This window comes from Crinia signifera, chromosome 6, assembly GCF_055691185.1.
Source record: "Crinia signifera chromosome 6, ASM5569118v1, whole genome shotgun sequence".
NCBI classification, from domain to species: domain Eukaryota; kingdom Metazoa; phylum Chordata; class Amphibia; order Anura; family Myobatrachidae; genus Crinia; species Crinia signifera.
Window position 1 is genome coordinate 292982968 of NC_139222.1, and position 23036 is coordinate 293006003.

General features: G+C 47.0%; 2 protein-coding genes across 4 annotated transcripts in view; one reads left to right on the forward strand and one right to left on the reverse strand.

Annotated features, from left to right (window-relative positions):
• The window catches only part of LOC146009505 (uncharacterized), a 225369-nt gene that overhangs the window by 168486 nt on the left and 33847 nt on the right, over positions 1 to 23036 (forward strand). The window lies entirely within an intron of this gene.
• EMX2 (empty spiracles homeobox 2) overlaps positions 9837 to 23036 on the reverse strand; it is a 34162-nt gene continuing 20962 nt past the window's right edge. For both annotated transcript variants that reach the window (XM_083145692.1, XM_083145691.1), the window contains one exon: positions 9837 to 10325. In XM_083145692.1, the coding sequence (XP_083001818.1) occupies positions 10222 to 10325 (104 nt within the window). In that variant the 3' untranslated portion in view covers positions 9837 to 10221. The remainder of the gene's footprint in view (positions 10326 to 23036) is intronic.

Sequence of the window (23036 nt, forward strand, 5' to 3'; positions counted from 1 at the left end):
AATGCAGTTGCTCCACAAGTTCGTCAGACGGAGCACGTTAAGAAGAGGCAAGTACATGTGTGTAAAATTTGAGTAGGACAAGTCCAGTAATGTTTACATTCAATATTAGATGGAGTTGGGCAATGGGTGTTCACGTTGCTTGGACGCACAGACATGTTGGCCATGACATTGAATTGATAGTTATTGGAGGGTGACTGTTTTTGTATCTTCTAAGGATTGGTTTGAAAAAAGAATATAGTAAGTGTGGTGTCAGTAGGCACATTTTGTATTATGTTTCAGATTGCAATGGGTGCTACAGCAAACATGAGGAGTTACATGTATTAATATGTACACTTTGATTGCAGGTGGCACGACTTCAAAGGCAACCTCAAGAAGAAATTGACCGAGCGGTGGCAACACAGCCAGACCTCTGGGGCTGGCCCCATGCCTGCCAAGCTGGAGCTCACCCCCCTGGAAGAGATGGCCCAGTGCTGTATAGCAGTGGAGGAGGTCCGGGGGGTGAGCACTATAGACAGCGAGTCCCCAGCGGAAGTGATGGCTTCGACTCTAGAAGGTAATTATTTGCCAGGCCATAAGTAGATGTTTAACATTTTGCATGGAATGTGTGGTAATTTCAATTTTCTTGTTCAACAGCATCGCCACCGCTTGGTCAAGATTCTCTTGAGGAGGTTGTGGAGTCTGTGCCACCTGGCCCCAGTAGCAGGCCCGTGCAGCAGCCGCCGGGATTGTCTGCGGCTGAATTGTCCATGTGGGGCCGTGTGCTGGATAGTATTGTGCAGCAGGGAGAGTCGGCATTCGAGCGGGTGCGTAGGGCCGAGGAGGTGCTGCAGGGTTTGACCAGCAGCCAGCAGAGTATTGCTGCGAGCCTGCAGGCTATGAGTGCCAGCCAGCAAGCTATGGCTGGCAGCCACCAAGCTATTGCTGGTAGCCTGCAGGTGCTGGCTGATCAAGCCCTGCGGCAAAACGACCTCCTCCTCCGCCATAATGAACTTATGGTGGAGCTAGTTAACAGCAATAGGGCCCTAATGTCACCCGCTTCGGGTGCATTACCATCCTCATCACTCCCTGCTGCCAGAGGGGGAAGAAGATCCACCCCCTCCCCAGCACGTGCTCCACATGAGCCACCATCGGACTCTGGCCGTGGACGAGGCCGAAGAGCTGCTGCACGTGGCAAGGAGCCTGCCAGGGGCAAACGTGCTCGCAAATGAACTTGTGTCCCCATTAATCTCCACCGTTATGTCTTCCCAAATCTTCCATTGAGCTGTGTGTGTCAGCAGCCTGTGTCCAAATCCGTGCCCAGGGTCACCACTTTTGCCCGCGGTTCAAATGTCATGTTTGGTTCCTCTGTTGCCCTGTTTCAGTGTGCTGTACTTGAAGTGTTGCTGCTGTACTTTTGTTGTGAAGCCACCTGATGTGTTCCCAATGATTCTGCTGTGGCTATTTATTCTTTATTATTTTATTTGGTCCTGGTATGGTACCATTTGTTTTGTTATGTATTTTAAATTTTTGCCTAAGTTTGTTTAATAAATGTTATTTTGGCCCCACAAATGTCTGTATTAATTTAGACATGCAGAAGTGGCATGTGTATTAGTATTAATATTATTAAGTTGTGTGCTTTATTTGCAATGTTAAAGTGTGTGACAAGTGCAGCATGTAATGTTCCCTTTAAGCTGCAATGCTTCCAATTGTAGCAGTGAGAAGCGTGTAATTAACAAGTAATGGGTAAAGTATGTGATTGTATTGGGTTCAGGTGACATTGGTTGAGGTGCGTCTGTCCTGATTAGGCGTTCCGATTGCCTAGCGCATGACCGAGTGGTGTCCGCAAAGCAAAAGTAACCTTTTGGACACCGCACATTTCTTCCCTTTTTGTTCGCGTGCATTCGGCGTGCTGTCCGAATGCACGCCTACCAATATATGTGTACTCCCCCGTGTCCGCCCATGTTTCCGCCCAGTTTAGCCCACTTTGAAACTACGCCCCTGTGTCATTCTGCATGACGCCCATAACACACCCCTATTGCCCGAATGTATGCGTTGCACAGTTCTGTACGGGATTAGTGAGAACATGTACGGAGACCATGCGTGGCACATGCGCGTCGCGTTCTCCACGCATGCGCAGACGGCTAAAAAACGCCATCCGAAAGAATGCGGAAAAGTCCGCACCGATCAGAATAAGGGCCAGTGTCTTATATAGAGCAGCAGATTCCGTTACAGTGTCTTATATAGCGCAGAAGATTCCGTTACAGTGTCTTATATGCAGATTCCGTTAGTGTCTTATATAGCGCAGCAGATTCCGTTACAGCGTCTTATATAGCGCAGGAGATTCCGTTACAGTGTCTTATATAGAGCAGCAGATTCCGTTACAGCGTCTTATATAGCGCAGCAGATTCCGTTACAGCGTCTTATATAGCGCAGCAGATTCCGTTACAGCGTCTTATATAGCGCAGCAGATTCCGTAACAGCGTCTTATATAGTGCAGCAGATTCCGTTACAGTGTCTTATATTGAGCAGCAGATTCCGATGCAGTGTCTTATATAGCAGCAGATTCCGTTACAGTTTCTTATATAGGGCAGCAGATTCTGTTACAGCGTCTTATATAGCGCAGCAGATTCCTTTGCAGCGTCTTATATAGTGCAACAGATTCCGTTACAGGTTCTTATATAGCGCAGCAGATTCCGTGACAGTGTCTTATATAGTGCAGCAGATTCCGTTACAGTGTCTTATATAGCGCAGCCGATTCCGTAACAGTGTCTTATATAGCGCAGCCGATTCCATTACAGCGTCTTTTATAGCGCAGCAGATTCCTTAGCAGCGTCTTATATAGTGCAACAGATTCTGTTACAGGTTCTTATATAGCGCAGCAGATTCTGTTACAGCGTCTTATATAGCGCAGCAGATTCCGTTACAGTGTCTTATATAGCGCAGCAGATTCCGTTACAGTGTCTTATATAGCGCAGCAGATTCCGTTACAGCGTCTTATATAGCGCAGCAGATTCCGTTACAGTGTATTATATAGCGCAGCAGATTCTGTTACAGTGTCTTATATAGCGCAGCAGATTCCGTTACAGTGTCTTATATAACGCAGCAGATTCTGTTACAGGTTCTTATATAGCGCAGCAGATTCTGTTACAGCGTCTTATATAGCGCAGCAGATTCCGTTACAGCGTCTTATATAGCGCAGCAGATTCCGTTACAGTGTCTTATATAGCGCAGCAGATTCCGTTACAGCGTCTTATATAGCGCAGCAGATTCCGTTACAGTGTATTATATAGCGCAGCAGATTCCGTTACAGTATCTTATATAGCCCAGCAGATTCCGTTACAGCGTCTTATATAACGCAGCAGATTCTGTTACAGGTTATTATATAGCGCAGCAGATTCTGTTACAGCGTCTTATATAACGCAGCAGATTCTGTTACAGGTTCTTATATAGCGCAGCAGATTCCGTTACAGGGTCTTATATAGTGCAGCAGATTCTGTTACAGCGTCTTATATAGCGCAGCAGATTCCGTTACAGTGTCTTATATAGCGCAGCAGGTTCCGTTACAGTGTCTTATATAGCGCAGCAGATTCTGTTACAGCATCTTATATAGCGCAGCAGATTCCGTTAGTGTCTTATATAGTGCAGCAGATTCTGTTACAGTGTCTTATATAGCGAAGCAGATTCCGTTACAGCGTCTTATATAGCGCAGCAGATTCCGTTACAGTGTCTTATATAGTGCAGCAGGTTCCGTTACAGCGTCTTATATAGCGCAGCAGATTCCGTTACAGTGTCTTATATAACGCAGCAGATTCCGTTACAGCGTCTTATATAGTGCAGCAGATTCCGTTACAGTGTCTTATATAGTGCAGCAGATTCCGTTACAGTGTCTTATATAGTGCAGCAGATTCCGTTACAGTGTCTTATATAGCGCAGCAGATTCCGTTACAGCGTCTTATATAGTGCAGCAGATTCCGTTACAGTGTCTTATATAGAGCAGCAGATTCCGTTACAGTGTCTTATATAGTGCAGCAGATTCCGTTACAGTGTCTTATATAGCGCATCAGATTCCGTTACAGCGTCTTATATAGCGCAGCAGATTCCGTTACAGCGTCTTATATAGCGCAGCAGGTTCCGTTACAGCGTCTTATATAGCGCAGCAGATTCCGTTGCGCTTTACAATAGTAGACAGTGATAAGACAAACTGGGTAACAGACAGACTTGGCGGTAGGAGGGCCCTGCTGCAAGCTTACAATCATTTGGTCTACAGCATAATGGTCGACAATCATTAGGTCGACATGGGAAAAGGTTGACATGTGTCTGTCGACATGTCAAAAGGTCGACATGGGAAAAGGTTGAAAAGTAATTAGTTCGACAGGTCGTTAGTTCGACAAGTCATTATTTCGAGAATGTCTAGGTCGACAGTCAAAAGGTCGACATGGGGTTTTTCACAGTTTTTTTTTTTACCTGAATGTCAACACAGTCGACATGGACACAGTTTAAAGTGCCCCCCATCAGTACATGTACGGTGCAGAGCCCCCATTAGTGTATACACGGTGCAGGGCCACCCATCAGTACATGTACAGTGCAGAGCCCCCATTAGTGTATACACGGTGCAGAGCCCCCCATCAGTACATGTACGGTGCAGAGCCCCCCATCAGTACATGTACGGTGCAGAGCCCCCCATCAGTACATGTACGGTGCAGAGCCCCCATTAGTGTATACCCGGTGCAGGGCCCCCCATCAGTACATGTACAGTGCAGAGCCCCCATTAGTGTATACACGGTGCAGGGCCCCCCATCAGTACATGTACGGTGCAGAGCCCCCCATCAGTACATGTACGGTGCAGAGCCCCCCATCAGTACATGTGTAGTGCAGAGCCCCCATTAGTGTATACACCGTGCAGGGCCCCCCATCAGTACATGTACGGTGCAGAGCCCCCCATCAGTACATGTACGGTGCAGAGCCCCCTCATCAGTACATGTACAGTGCAGAGCCCCCCCCATCAGTACATGTACAGTGCAGAGCCCCCCCCATCAGTACATGTACAGTGCAGAGCCCCCCATCAGTACATGTACGGTGCAGAGCTCCCCATCAGTACATGTACAGTGCAGAGCCCCCCATCAGTACATGTACGGTGCAGAGCCTCCCATCAGTACATGTACGGTGCAGAGCCTCCCATCAGTACATGTACAGTGAAGAGCCCCCATTAGTGTATACACGGTGCAGGGCCCCCCATCAGTACATGTACAGTGCAGAGCCCCCCATCAGTACATGTACAGTGCAGAGCCCCCCATCAGTACATGTACAGTGCAGAGCCCCCCATCAGTACATGTATGGTGCAGAGCCCCCCATCAGTACATGTACAGTGAAGAGCCCCCATTAGTGTATACACGGTGCAGGGCCACCCATCAGTACATGTACGGTGCAGAGCCCCCATCAGTACATGTACAGTGCAGAGCCCCCCATCAGTACATGTACAGTGCAGAGCCCCCATTAGTGTATACGCGGTGCAGAGCCCCCCATCAGTACATGTACGGTGCAGAGCCCTCATTAGTGTATACACAGTGCAGAGCCCCCATCAGTACATGTTCGGTGCAGAGCCCCCCATCAGTACATGTACGGTGCAGAGCCCCCATTAGTGTATACACGGTGCAGAGTCCCCCATCAGTACATGCAGGGTGCAGAGCCCCCCATCAGTACATGTACAGTGCAGAGCCCCCCATCAGTACATGTACAGTGCAGAGCCCCCATTAGTGTATACACGGTGCAGAGCCCCCCATCAGTACATGTACGGTGCAGAGCCCCCATTAGTGTATACACGGTGCAGGGCCCCCCATCAGTACATGCACGGTGCAGAGCCCCCCATCAGTACATGTACAGTGCAGAGCCCCCCATCAGTACATGTACAGTGCAGAGCCCCCATTAGTGTATACACGGTGCAGGGCCCCCCATCAGTACATGCACGGTGCAGAGCCCCCATTAGTGTATACACGGTGCAGGGCCCCCCATCAGTACATGTACGGTGCAGAGCCCCCATTAGTGTATACACAGTGCAGGGCCCCCATCAGTACATGTACGGTGCAGAGCCCCCCATCAGTACATGTACAGTGCAGAGCCCCCCATCAGTACATGTACAGTGCAGAGCCCCCATTAGTGTATACGCGGTGCAGAGCCCCCCATCAGTACATGTACGGTGCAGAGCCCTCATTAGTGTATACACGGTGCAGAGCCCCCCATCAGTACATGTACGGTGCAGAGCCCCCCATCAGTACATGTACGGTGCAGAGCCCCCATTAGTGTATACACGGTGCAGAGTCCCCCATCAGTACATGTACAGTGCAGAGCCCCCCATCAGTACATGTACAGTGCAGAGCCCCCATTAGTGTATACACGGTGCAGAGCCCCCCATCAGTACATGTACGGTGCAGAGCCCTCATTAGTGTATACACGGTGCAGGGCCCCCCATCAGTACATGCACGGTGCAGAGCCCCCCATCAGTACATGTACAGTGCAGAGCCCCCCATCAGTACATGTACAGTGCAGAGCCCCCATTAGTGTATACACGGTGCAGGGCCCCCCATCAGTACATGCATGGTGCAGAGCCCCCATTAGTGTATACACGGTGCAGGGCCCCCCATCAGTACATGTACGGTGCAGAGCCCCCCCATCAGTACATGTACAGTGCAGAGCCCCCATCAGTACATGTACAGTGCAGAGCCCCCATTAGTGTATACACGGTGCAGAGCCCCCCATCAGTACATGTACGGTGCAGAGCCCCCATTAGGGTATACACGGTGCAGGGCCCCCCATCAGTACATGTACGGTGAAGAACCCCCATTAGTGTATACACAGTGCAGGGCCCCCCATCAGTACATGTACAGTGCAGAGCCCCCCATCAGTACATGTACAGTGCAGAGCCCCCATTAGTGTATACGCGGTTCAGAGCCCCCCATCAGTACATGTACGGTGCAGAGCCCTCATTAGTGTATACACGGTGCAGAGCCCCCCATCAGTACATGCACGGTGCAGAGCCCCCCATCAGTACATGTACGGTGCAGAGCCCCCCATTAGTGTATGCACGGTGCAGAGCCCCCATCAGTACATACACGGTGCAGAGCCCCCATCAGTACATGTACGGTGCAGAGCCCCCATCAGTACATGTACGGTGCAGAGCCCCCCATTAGTGTATGCACGGTGCTGAGCCCCCCATCAGTACATGCACGGTGCAGAGCCCCCATCAGTACATGTACGGTGCAGAGCCCCCCATTAATGTATGCACGGTGCAGAGCCCCCCATCAGTACATGTACGGTGCAGAGCCCCCATCAGTACATGTACGGTGCAGAGCCCCCCATTAGTGTATGCACGGTGCAGAGCCCCCCATCAGTACATGTACAGTGCAGAGCCCCCCATTAGTGTATGCACCATGCAGAGCCCCCCATTAGTGTATGCACGGTGCAGAGCCCCCCATTAGTGTATGCACCATGCAGAGCCCCCCATCAGTACATGTACAGTGCAGAGCCCCCCATTAGTGTATGCACCATGCAGAGCCCCCCATTAGTGTATGCACCGTGCAGAGCCCCCCATCAGATGCTCGCCGGTATACATCCTATATAATCCCCTTATCACGATCGCAGGCAGCAGACGGGCGCGCTGTGCGGAGATTTGCAGCATCTGTTTTATGTGTCTGAGAGGTGACTGTAGTCTGTAGCCTGCGATAACGCTGCGACTGTGCGCGTCCACACGCGCCCCCTCCCCCTCCCAGGGATAATCCCACATGATAATACTGATTTGCACTTTCACAAAAGCGCCCGCAGCCTTTGTAGCTGGAACAGAGCGGATGCTGTAAGATGCTTACAGCTCGCTTTCATCTGCCCCACCTGTGGGCTGCTGGGCCCCCTAAATACCCCTGTCCTGTGTGCTGCTGGGCCCCCTATATACCCCTGTCCTGTGGGCTGCTGGGCCCCCTAAATACCCCTGTCCTGTGTGCTGCTGGGCCCCCTATATACCCCTGTCCTGTGTGCTGCTGGGCCCCCTATATACCCCTATCCTGTGTGCTGCTGGGCCCCCTATATACCCCTGTCCTGTGTGCTGCTGGGCCCCCTATAAACCCCTATCCTGTGTGCTGCTGGGGCCCTCTATATACCCCTATCCTGTGTGCTGCTGGGCCCCCTATATACCCCTATCCTGTGTGCCCCCTATATACCCCTATCCTGTGTGCTGCTGGGCCCCCTATATACCCCTATCCTGTGTGCTGCTGGGCCCCGTATATACCCCTGTCCTGTGTGCTGCTGGGCCCCGTATATACCCCTGTCCTATGTGCTGCTGGGCCCCCTATATACCCCTATCCTGTGTGCTGCTGGGGCCCTCTATATACCCCTATCCTGTGTGCTGCTGGGCCCCCTATATACCCCTATCCTGTGTGCTGCTGGGCCCCCTATATACCCCTATCCTGTGTGCTGCTGGGCCCCCTATATACCCCTATCCTGTGTGCTGCTGGGCCCTCTATATACCCCTGTCCTGTGTGCTGCTGGGCCCCCTATATACCCCTATCCTGTGTGCTGCTGGGACTCTCTATTTACTCCTATCCTGTGGGCAGCTGGGGCCCTCTATATACCCCTATCCTGTTGGCAGCTGGGGCCCTCTATATACCCCTATCCTGTGTGCTGCTGGGCCCTCTATATACCCCTATCCTGTGTGCAGCTGGGACCCTCTATATACCCCTATCCTGTGTGCTGCTGGGCCCCCTATATACCCCTATCCTGTGGGCAGCTGGGACCCTCTATATACCCCTATCCTGTGGGCAGCTGGGGCCATCTATATACCCCTTTCCTGTAGGCAGCTGGGGCCCTCTATATACCCCTATCCTGTGGGCAGCTGGGGCCCTCTATATACCCCTATCCTGTGTGCTGCTGGGCGCTCTATATACCCCTATCCTGTGGGCAGCTGGGACCCTCTATATACCCCTATCCTGTGGGCAGCTGGGGCCCTCTATATATCCCTATCCTATGGGCAGCGGGGGCCCTCTATATACCACAGCAGGGTACCCCTATACACCTGTATCCTGCAGACAGCAGGGGCCCCCTATACATCTGTATCCTGGTGGCAGCTGGGTCCCCCTATATATCTGTAGCTCGCAGCCAGCTTGGGCCCCCTATACACCTGTATCCCGGGGGCAGCTGGGGCCCCCTATATAGCTGTATCATACGGGCAGCAGGGGCCCCCTATATACCTGTATGCCGGCATACCTCCCAACTTTGGCCGGTCAGCAGGCGGGACGCTGCTGCTGCGCGCCGCAGGCGCATTGAAATTTTCGGGGGTGTGGCCTAATTTGGGGGCGTAGCCTATACTCGCGGCTCCCCCGCGTGGCCACGCCCCCATTTTGCCGCTATGGGGGCATGACCCAGAGGCTCTGTGAGCCTCTAGCCATGCCCCCAGCCCCCTGGCTGCGGGAATAGACGCTGTGCGCACAGCGTTTATTCCCCGCTGCTTAGCATCTGACGGGGGGGACTCCCAACAGCCCCCCGACACCGCGGGACACTGCCGCCCGCGGGTGGGACAGCGGGACAGGCCCTGACAATCGGGACTGTCCCGATAAAATCGGGACTGTTGGGAGGTATGTGCCGGGGGCAGCTTGTATCCTGCAGGCAGCTGGGGCCCTACACATCCTTGTACCCCCTCACACACACACATACACCTATGGACAGCATGTACCTTCTATATACCTCCTATATCCACCAGGAACCCTCCTTATACCCCTCCAATGAGCACTTAGCTGTATATACTGTATATGTAGGTGGATGAGGGAATCACAGCATGAGAAACACAAGCGACTCGCTGCGACAGCACGGGTCACTCAGCCAAAGTCTGGATAAAACTTTATTGACAAAATCTGGACAAGTTGATACTTCTTGGAAGTATATAGGTGTCAGAACCACAAGCACAAATTATGTACAGTCCGGTATAGGGCGAGCAGTGAGTCCCTGTGTGCCCGGGCCAGCGTCAGGGTCCCAGGGCACAGCGCTCCTCCCCCCTCCGGGTGTCTCCAAACAGCAGAGTCACATGTCACCGGGCGCCCCTCACCCGCACGGGGCTCCACCAACAGCTGCAAGTGCAAAAATCCTCCTCCGGGCCGGCCCGATCCCTGGCCCCGACTGTGTTCCAGCAAAGTGCCAGCGCACTAATCATCCGATGTGACATCGATCTCCTCGGGGCTGGCCTGCTTGGTGGCGATTCTCCAGCGATTAATGTGATGGGTGCCCTTCTTCTTCTGCGACGAGTCTGAGCCCTCTTCCTCCAGCTTCTGCCGCTTGAACTTCGTCCTCCGGTTCTGGAACCAGACTTTTACCTGTGAACAAAAGAGCGCAGCGTTATCGCATCGTTATATGGTTAACGCAGCGTTATATGGTCAGCGCAGCGATATATGAATATAGCAGTGTTATATGGTCAGTGCAGCGTTATATGGTCAGTGCAGTGTTATATGGTCAGTGCAGCGATATATGGTCAGCGAAGCGTTATATGGTCAGTGCAGCGTTATATCGTTATATGGTCAGTGCAGCGTTATATCGTTATATGGTCAGTGCAGCGTTATATCGTTATATGGTCAGCGCAGCGTTATATAGTTAGCGAAGCGTTATATGGTCAGCGCAGCGTTATATGGTCAGTGCAGCGTTATATGGTCAGCGCAGCGTTATATGGTTATATGGTCAGCGAAGCGTTATATGGTCAGCGCAGCGTTATATGGTCAGCGCAGCGTTATATGGTCAGCGCAGCGTTATATGGTCAGCGCAGCGTTATATGGTCAGCGCAGCGTTATATGGTTATATGGTCAGCGCAGCGTTATATGGTCAGCGCAGCGTTATATGGTCAGCGCAGCGTTATATGGTCAGCGCAGCGTTATATGGTTATATGGTCAGCGCAGCGTTATATGGTCAGCGCAGCGTTATATGGTCAGCGCAGCGTTATATGGTCAGTGCAGCGTTATATGGTCAGCGCAGCGTTATATGGTCAGTGCAGCGTTATATGGTCAGCGCAGCGTTATATGGTCAGTGCAGCGTTATATGGTCAGCGCAGCGTTATATAGTTAGCGAAGCGTTATATGGTCAGTGCAGCGTTATATGGTCAGCGCAGCGTTATATGGTTATATGGTCAGCGCAGCGTTATATGGTCAGCGCAGCGTTATATGGTCAGCGCAGCGTTATATGGTCAGTGCAGCGTTATATGGTCAGCGCAGCGTTATATGGTCAGTGCAGCGTTATATGGTCAGCGCAGCGTTATATGGTCAGTGCAGCGTTATATGGTCAGCGCAGCGTTATATAGTTAGCAAAGCGTTATATGGTCAGTGCAGCGTTATATGGTCAGCGCAGCGTTATATGGTCAGTGCAGCGTTATATGGTCAGCGCAGCGTTATATGGTCAGTGCAGCGTTATATGGTCAGCGCAGCGTTATATAGTTAGCGAAGCGTTATATGGTCAGTGCAGCGTTATATGGTCAGCGAAGCGTTATATGGTCAGTGCAGCGTTATATGGTCAGTGCAGCGTTATATGGTTATATGGTCAGCGAAGCATTATATGGTCAGCGCAGCGTTATATGGTCAGCGCAGCGTTATATGGTCAGTGCAGCGTTATATGGTTATATGGTCAGCGCAGCGTTATATAGTTAGCGAAGCGTTATATGGTCAGCGCAGCGTTATATGGTCAGTGCAGCGTTATATGGTCAGCGCAGCGTTATATGGTTATATGGTCAGCGAAGCGTTATATGGTCAGTGCAGCGTTATATGGTCAGCGCAGCGTTATATGGTCAGCGCAGCGTTATATGGTCAGCGCAGCGTTATATGGTTATATGGTCAGTGCAGCGTTATATGGTCAGTGCAGCGTTATATGGTCAGTGCAGCGTTATATGGTCAGTGCAGCGTTATATGGTCAGCGCAGCGTTATATGGTCAGTGCAGCGTTATATGGTCAGCGCAGCGTTATATGGTCAGCGCAGCGTTATATGGTCAGTGCAGCGTTATATGGTCTGCGCAGCGTTATATGGTCAGCACAGCGTTATATGGTCAGTGCAGCGTTATATGGTCAGTGCAGCGTTATATGGTCAGCGCAGCGTTATATGGTCAGTGCAGCATTATATGGTCAGTGCAGCGTTATATGGTCAGCGCAGCGTTATATGGTCAGTGCAGCGTTATATGGTCAGCGCAGCGTTATATGGTCAGTGCAGCGTTATATGGTCAGCGCAGCGTTATATGGTCAGTGCATCGTTATATGGTCAGTGCATCGTTATATGGTCAGTGCAGCGTTATATGGTCAGCGCAGCGTTATATGGTCAGCGCATCGTTATATCGTTATATGGTCAGTGCAGCGTTATATCGTTATATGGTCAGTGCAGCGTTATATCGTTATATGGTCAGTGCAGCGTTATATCGTTATATGGTCAGTGCAGCGTTATATCGTTATATGGTCAGCGCAGCGTTATATAGTTAGCGAAGCGTTATATGGTCAGCGCAGCGTTATATGGTCAGTGCAGCGTTATATGGTCAGCGCAGCGTTATATGGTCAGCGCATCGTTATATCGTTATATGGTCAGTGCAGCGTTATATCGTTATATGGTCAGTGCAGCGTTATATCGTTATATGGTCAGTGCAGCGTTATATCGTTATATGGTCAGTGCAGCGTTATATCGTTATATGGTCAGCGCAGCGTTATATAGTTAGCAAAGCGTTATATGGTCAGCGCAGCGTTATATGGTCAGCGCAGCGTTATATGGTCAGCGAAGCGTTATATGGTCAGCGCAGCATTATATCGTTATATGGTCAGTGCAGCGTTATATGGTCAGCGCAGCGTTATATCGTTATATGGTCAGCGCAGCGTTATATGGTCAGTGCAGCGTTATATGGTCAGCGCGTTATATGGTCAGCGCAGCATTATATCGTTATATGGTCAGTGCAGCATTATATAGTCAGCGCAGCGTTACATGGTCAGTGCAGCGTTATATGGTCAGTGCAGCGTTATATGGTCAGCGCGTTATATGGTCAGTGCAGCGTTATATGGTCAGCGAAGCGTTATATGGTCAGCGCAGTGTTATATGGTCAGCGCAGCATTATATCATTATATGGTCAGCGAAGCGTTATATGGTCAGCGCAGCGTTATATGGTCAGCACAGCGTTATATGGTCAGCGCAGCGTTATATGGTCAGTGCAGTGTTATATGCTCAGCGCAGCGTTATATCGTTATATGGTCTGCGCAGCGTTATATGGTCAGTGCAGCATTATATAGTCAGCGCAGCGTTACATGGTCAGCGCCGCGTTATATGGTCAGTGCAGCGTTATATGGTCAGTGCAGCGTTATATGGTCAGCGCGTTATATGGTCAGTGCAGCGTTATATGGTCAGCGAAGCGTTATATGGTCAGCGCAGTGTTATATGGTCAGCGCAGCGTTATATGGTCAGTGCAGCATTATATAGTCAGCGCAGCGTTACATGGTCAGCGCAGCGTTATATGGTCAGCGAAGCATTATATGTTATATGGTCAGTGCATCGTTATATGGTCAGCGCAGCGTTATATGGTCAGTGCAGCGTTATATGGTCTGGTCAGCGAAGCGTTATATGGTCAGTGCAGCGTTATATGGTCAGTGCAGCGTTATATGGTCAGTGCAGCGTTATATAGTCAGTGCAGCGTTATATGGTCAGTGCAGCGTTATATGGTCAGTGCAGCGTTATATGGTCAGTGCAGCGTTATATGGTCAGCGCAGCGTTATATGGTCAGCGAAGCGTTATATGGTCAGTGCATCGTTATATGGTCAGCGCAGCATTATATCGTTATATGGTCTGCGCAGCGTTATATGGTCAGTGCAGCGTTATATGGTCAGCGCAGCGTTATATGGTCAGCGAAGCGTTATATGGTCAGTGCATCGTTATATGGTCAGCGCAGCATTATATCGTTATATGGTCTGCGCAGCGTTATATGGTCAGTGCAGCGTTATATGGTCAGCGCAGCGTTATAGCGTTATATGGTCAGTGCAGCGTTATATGGTCAGTGCAGCGTTATATGGTCAGTGCAGCGTTATATGGTCAGTGCAGCGTTATATCGTTATATGGTCAGTGCAGCGTTATATGGTCAGCGCAGCGTTATATGGTCAGTGCAGCGTTATATGGTCAGTGCAGCGTTATATGGTCAGCGCAGCGTTATAGCGTTATATGGTCAGCGCAGCGTTATATGGTCAGTGCAGCGTTATATGGTCAGTGCAGCGTTATATGGTCAGCGCAGCGTTATATGGTCAGCGCAGCGTTATATGCTCAGAGCAGCGTTATATGGTCAGCGCAGCGTTATATCGTTATATGCTCAGAGCAGCGTTAGATGGTCAGCGAAGCGTTATATGGTCAGTGCAGTGTTATATGGTCAGTGCAGCGTTATATGGTCAGCGCAGCGTTATATGGTCAGCGCAGTGTTATATGGTCAGTGCAGCGTTATATGGTCAGCGCAGCATTATATTGTTATATGGTCAGCGCAGCGTTATATGGTCAGCGAAGCGTTATATGGTCAGTGCAGCGTTATATGGTCAGTGCAGCGTTATATGGTCAGCGCAGCGTTATATTGTTATATGGTCAGCGCAGCGTTATATGGTCAGCGCAGCGTTATATGGTCAGTGCAGCGTTATATGGTCAGCACAGTGTTATATGGTCAGTGCAGCGTTATATGGTCAGTGCAGCGTTATATGGTCAGCGCAGCGTTATATGGTCAGCGAAGCGTTATATGCTCAGAGCAGCGTTATATGGTCAGCGCAGCGTTATATCGTTATATGATCAGCGCATCGTTATATGGTCAGCGCAGCGTTATATGGTCAGTGCAGCGTTATATGGTCAGTGCAGCGTTATATGGTCAGTGCAGCGTTATATGGTCAGCGCAGCGTTATATGGTCAGCGCAGCGTTATATGGTCAGCGAAGCATTATATCGTTATATGGTCAGTGCAGTGTTATATGGTCAGCGCAGCGTTATATGGTCAGTGCAGCGTTATATGGTCAGTGCAGCGTTATATGGTCAGCGCAGCGTTATATGGTCAGTGCAGCGTTATATGGTCAGTGCAGCGTTATATGGTCAGCGAAGCGTTATATGGTCAGTGCAGCGTTATATGGTCAGTGCAGCGTTATATGGTTATATGGTCAGTGCAGCGTTATATGGTCAGTGCAGTGTTATATGGTCAGTGCAGTGTTATATGGTCAGTGCAGCGTTATATGGTCAGCGAAGCGTTATATGGTCAGTGCAGCGTTATATGGTTAGTGCAGCGTTATATGGTCAGTGCAGCGTTATATGGTCAGTGCAGCGTTATATGGTCTGCGCAGCGTTATATGGTCAGCGCAGCGTTATATGGTCAGTGCAGCGTTATATGGTCAGTGCAGCGTTATATGGTCAGTGCAGCGTTATATGGTCAGTGCAGCGTTATATGGTTAGTGCAGCGTTATATGGTCAGTGCAGCGATATATGGTTATAGCAGTGTTATATGGTCAGTGCAGCGATATATCGTTATATGGTCAGCGCAGCGTTATATCGTTATATGGTCTGCGCAGCGTTATATGGTCAGCGCAGCGTTATATGGTCAGCGCAGCGTTAGATGGTCAGCGAAGTGTTATATGGTCAGTGCAGCGATATATGGTCTGCGCAGCGTTATATGGTCAGCGCAGCGATATATGGTCAGTGCAGTGTTATATGGTCAGTGCAGCGTTATATGGTCAGCGAAGTGTTATATGGTCAGTGCAGCGATATATGGTCTGCGCAGCGTTATATGGTCAGTGCAGCGTTAGATGGTCAGCGCAGCGTTATATCGTTATATGATCAGCGCATCGTTATATGGTCAGCGAAGCATTATATCGTTATATGGTCAGCGCAGCGTTATATGCTCAGAGCAGCGTTATATGGCCGCCGAAGCGTTATATGGTCAGCACAGCGTTATATGGTCAGTGCAGCGTTATATGGTCAGTGCAGTGTTATATGGTCAGCACAGCGTTATATCGTTATATGGTCTGCGCAGCGTTATATTGTTATATGGTCAGCGAAGCGATATATGGTCAGTGCAGCGTTATATGGTCTGCGCAGCGTTATATGGTCAGCGCAGCGTTATATGGTCAGCGCAGCGTTATATGGTCAGCACAGCGTTATATCGTTATATGGTCTGCGCAGCGTTATATGGTCAGCGCAGCGTTATATGGTCAGCGCCATTATTTATCCTCCACGTACAAAGTTATATTTATCAAATTCACGCTGTGACTACATAGATATATATATCTGTGTGCGGTATTTAATCGACTGACTGTTCCTGCCGACAATGTGCACTTTACTTCATATAGCTAGATAGACAACACCACATGTATTATACAGAGGACCTGTCCCCGTCACAATATTCGGATATAAATGAATAATACAGTGTATATGGGGGGAGGGAGAGAGAGATCTATATATATCTATATATAGTTGTGTGTGCATACCCCGATGTCGCACTGTTTGTCCCCATAATATATACATACAGTATACAAGAGATCTCTATACACAAATCTAGCGACAGATTGTTCAATATACTACACAGGATCACATGTATTAAACAGGGTACATGTTGTCACAATACTCGGAGGTATACACACACACACACATACACATATATATATCCATAATGTGTCGGTAATGACATACGTCTACAATACTCGGAGGTATACACACACACACACACACACATACACATATATATATATATCCATAATGTGCCGGTAATGACATACGTCTACAATACTCGGAGGTATACACACACACACACATACACATATATATATATCCATAATGTGTCGGTAATGACATACGTCTACAATACTCGGAGGTATACACACACACACACACACATACACATATATATATATATCCATAATGTGCCGGTAATGACATACGTCTACAATACTCGGAGGTACACACACACATACACATATATATATATATCCATAATGTGTCGGTAATGACATACGTCTACAATACTCGGAGGTATACACACACACACACATACACATATATATATCCATAATGTGCCGGTAATGACATACAGTACGTCTACAATACTCGGAGGTACACACACACATACACATATATATATATCCATAATGTGCCGGTAATGACATACGTCTACAATACTCGGAGGTATACACACACACACATACACATATATATATCCATAATGTGTCGGTAATGACATACGTCTACAATACTCGGAGGTATACACACACACACACACACATACACATATATATATATCCATAATGTGCCGGTAATGACATACGTCTACAATACTCGGAGGTATACACACACACATACACACACACACATACACATATATATATATCCATAATGTGCCGGTAATGACATACGTCTACAATACTCGGAGGTATACACACACACACACATACACATATATATATATCCATAATGTGCCGGTAATGACATACGTCTACAATACTCGGAGGTATACACACACACACACACACATACACATATATATATCCATAATGTGCCGGTAATGACATACGTCTACAATACTCGGAGGTACACACACACACATACACATATATATATATCCATAATGTGCCGGTAATGACATACGTCTACAATACTCGGAGGTATACACACACACACATACACATATATATATATCCATAATGTGCCGGTAATGACATACAGTACGTCTACAATACTCGGAGGTACACACACACATACACATATATATATATCCATAATGTGCCGGTAATGACATACGTCTACAATACTCGGAGGTATACACACACACACACATACACATATATATATCCATAATGTGCCGGTAATGACATACGTCTACAATACTCGGAGGTACACACACACACATACACATTTATATATCCATAATGTGCCGGTAATGACATACGTCTACAATACTCAGAGGTATACACACACACACACATACACATATATATATATCCATAATGTGCCGGTAATGACATACGTCTACAATACTCGGAGGTATACACACACACACATACACATATATATATATCCATAATGTGTCGGTAATGACATACGTCTACAATACTCGGAGGTATACACACACACACATACACACACACACATATATATATATATATATTCATAATGTGTCGGTAATGACATACGTCCACAATACTCGGAGATATACACACACACACACATATATATATATATATTCATAATGTGTCGGTAATGACATACGTCCACAATACTCGGAGGTACACACACATACACATATATATATCCATAATGTGTCGGTAATGACATACGTCTACAATACTCGGAGGTATACACACACACACACACACATATATATATATATATACATAATGTGTCGGTAATGACATACGTCTACAATACTCGGAGGTATACACACACACATACACATATATATATATCCATAATGTGCCGGTAATGACATACGTCTACAATACTCGGAGGTATACACACACACACACACACATACACATATATATATCCATAATGTGTCGGTAATGACATACGTCTACAATACTCAGAGGTACACACACACACACACACATACACATATATATATCCATAATGTGCCGGTAATGACATACGTCTACAATACTCGGAGGTATACACACACACACACACATACACATATATATATATATATATATATCCATAATGTGCCGGTAATGACATACGTCTACAATACTCGGAGGTATACACACACACACACACATACACATATATATATCCATAATGTGCCGGTAATGACATACGTCTACAATACTCGGAGGTATACACACACACACACACACATACACATATATATATATCCATAATGTGTCGGTAATGACATACGTCTACAATACTCGGAGGTATACACACACACACATACACATATATATATCCATAATGTGCCGGTAATGACATACGTCTACAATACTCGGAGGTATACACACACACACACACATACACATATATATATATATATCCATAATGTGCCGGTAATGACATACGTCTACAATACTTGGAGGTATACACACACACACATACACACATATATATATATCCATAATGTGCCGGTAATGACATACGTCTACAATACTCGGAGGTATACACACACACACACACACACACATACACATATATATATCCATAATGTGTCGGTAATGACATACGTCCACAATACTCGGAGGTATACACACACACACACATACACATATATATATATCCATAATGTGCCGGTAATGACATACGTCTACAATACTCGGAGGTATACACACACACACACATACACATATATATATATCCATAATGTGCCAGTAATGACATACGTCTACAATACTCGGAGGTATACACACACACACACATACACATATATATATCCATAATGTGCCGGTAATGACATACGTCTACAATACTCGGAGGTACACACACACACACACACATACACATATATATATCCATAATGTGTCGGTAATGACATACGTCTACAATACTCGGAGGTATACACACACACACACACACACACATACACATATATATATCCATAATGTGCCGGTAATGACATACGTCTACAATACTCGGAGGTACACACACACACACACACACACATACACATATATATATCCATAATGTGTCGGTAATGACATACGTCTACAATACTCGGAGGTATACACACACATACACATATATATATCCATAATGTGCCGGTAATGACATACGTCTACAATACTCGGAGGTATACACACATACACATATATATATATCCATAATGTGTCGGTAATGACATACGTCTACAATACTCGGAGGTATACACACACACACACACACACATACACATATATATATCCATAATGTGTCGGTAATGACATACGTCTACAATACTCGGAGGTATACACACACACACACACATACACATATATATATCCATAATGTGCCGGTAATGACATACGTCTACAATACTCGGAGGTATACACACACACACACATACACATATATATATATATATATATATATCCATAATGTGCCGGTAATGACATACGTCTACAATACTCGGAGGTATACACACACACACACACATACACATATATATATATCCATAATGTGCCGGTAATGACATACGTCTACAATACTCGGAGGTATACACACACACACACACATACACATATATATATCCATAATGTGCCGGTAATGACATACGTCTACAATACTCGGAGGTATACACACACACACACACATACACATATATATATCCATAATGTGCCGGTAATGACATACGTCTACAATACTCGGAGGTATACACACACACACACACACATATATATATATCCATAATGTGCCGGTAATGACATACGTCTACAATACTCGGAGGTATACACACACACACACACATACACATATATATATATATTCATAATGTGTCGGTAATGACATACGTCCACAATACTCGGAGGTACACACACACACACACACACATACACATATATATATATCCATAATGTGCCGGTAATGACATACGTCTACAATACTCGGAGGTATACACACACACACACACACACACATATATATATATATATATATTCATAATGTGTCGGTAATGACATACGTCTACAATACTCTGAGGTATACACACACACACACACACATATATATATATACATAATGTGCCGGTAATGACATACGTCTACAATACTCGGAGGTATACACACACACACACATACACATATATATATCCATAATGTGCCGGTAATGACATACGTCCACAATACTCGGAGGTGTACACACACACACACATACACATATATATATATCCATAATGTGCCGGTAATGACATTCGTCTACAATACTCGGAGGTACACACACACACATACACATATATATATCCATAATGTGTCGGTAATGACATACGTCTACAATACTCGGAGGTACACACACACACACACATACACATATATATATATATCCATAATGTGCCGGTAATGACATACGTCTACAATACTCGGAGGTATACACACACACACACATACACATATATATATCCATAATGTGCCGGTAATGACATACGTCTACAATACTCGGAGGTATACACACACACACACATACACATATATATATCCATAATGTGCCGGTAATGACATACGTCTACAATACTCGGAGGTACACACACACACACACACATACACATATATATATATATCCATAATGTGCCGGTAATGACATACGTCTACAATACTCGGAGGTACACACACACACACACACACATACACATATATATATCCATAATGTGCCGGTAATGACATACGTCTACAATACTCGGAGGTACACACACACACATACACATATATATATCCATAATGTGCCGGTAATGACATACGTCTACAATACTCGGAGGTATACACACACACATACACACACACACATACACATATATATATCCATAATGTGTCGGTAATGACATACGTCTACAATACTCGGAGGTACACACACACACACACATACACATATATATATCCATAATGTGCCGGTAATGACATACGTCTACAATACTCGGAGGTATACACACACACACACACATACACATATATATATATATCCATAATGTGCCGGTAATGACATATGTCTACAATACTCTGAGGTATACACACACACACACACACATATATATATATTCATAATGTGTCGGTAATGACATACGTCCACAATACTCGGAGGTATACACACACACATACACACATATATATATATATTCATAATGTGTCGGTAATGACATACGTCCACAATACTCGGAGGTATACACACACACACACACATACACACACACACATACACATATCCGGTAATGACATACGTCCACAATAAAGCCGAGTGCCTATCCTTAATAAATACTGGCTACTTGTTTCCTAGCACGGCGCCACCGATTTCTATTGTATGTCATCGGTTCGGAAAAATTGGGCCAATCGCATGGGTAATTACTGTGTCAAATGCCAACCCAAAGCGTGGCGAGCGCAGCGAGCCCGCGAGGGGCAGCGGTACACGTTCTCCGACCTTTTCATACCCCCACTATCCACGTCGGCGTGGAGTTGATTTTATATAGTGTGGCGAGCCCGAAGCGTGGCGAGCGGATGCAGAATACATGTGAAGTATTCCGCGTCCCCTTGCGGGGCGCGCTGCGCACGCCACGCTTCGGCCTCGCTGCGCTCGCCACACTATATAAAATCAACTCCACGCCGACATAGATAGTGGGGGTATGAAAAGGTTGGAGGACACGTACTGCCGCCCCTCGCGGGCTCGCTGCACTCGCCACGCTTCGGGTTGACCTTTATCGTGGTGTTGCGTTAACAATGGGGGGGGGGGGCATTGGACATAATAATTAACCGTCATGTGGGTATACAATTAAAAATTGGGTCTGGGGGGGGGGGGGGGCATTTAACATTGGGTACAATGTAAAATCGGGTAAAATTGTAACGGCATGCGATGCGACCGATTTTTAAATTGTATGGGAAGGTCTTTAAAACCCGAAAATCGGGTCTGACGGGTCCCATCGCATACCTTAAGTTATGGTATGCGATGGGACCCGACGGGTGCCGTGCTGGAAAACAAGTACCAAATACTGTAGCAGTCCCAGCAATAGGAGGCACTCACGTAGAAATATACTCCAAGCCAATGTTATGAGGGGATCTGTATTAGCGCCAAGCGCATTCGGGGTTCCCCACTTACACGGGATAAACATACAATACAAAAATTACCCCCCAGTGTCCGCATACAGAATATATGTTTATTGTGTGTGTGTGTGTGTGTGAGTGTGTGTGAGTGAGTGTCTATGTGTGTGAGTGTGTGTCTATGTGTGTGTGTGACTGTGTGAGTGAGTGTGTGTGAGTGTGTGTACATAGATGATATACTTTTTCTATCTATACATCGATATGAGTTATTGTAAAATACAGTCAGAGTTCCTGAACTTCCAGAAAAAAAGTTATATCTATATACTGTATATACATAGAAACCTATACACATACATACATACACACATACATATACACA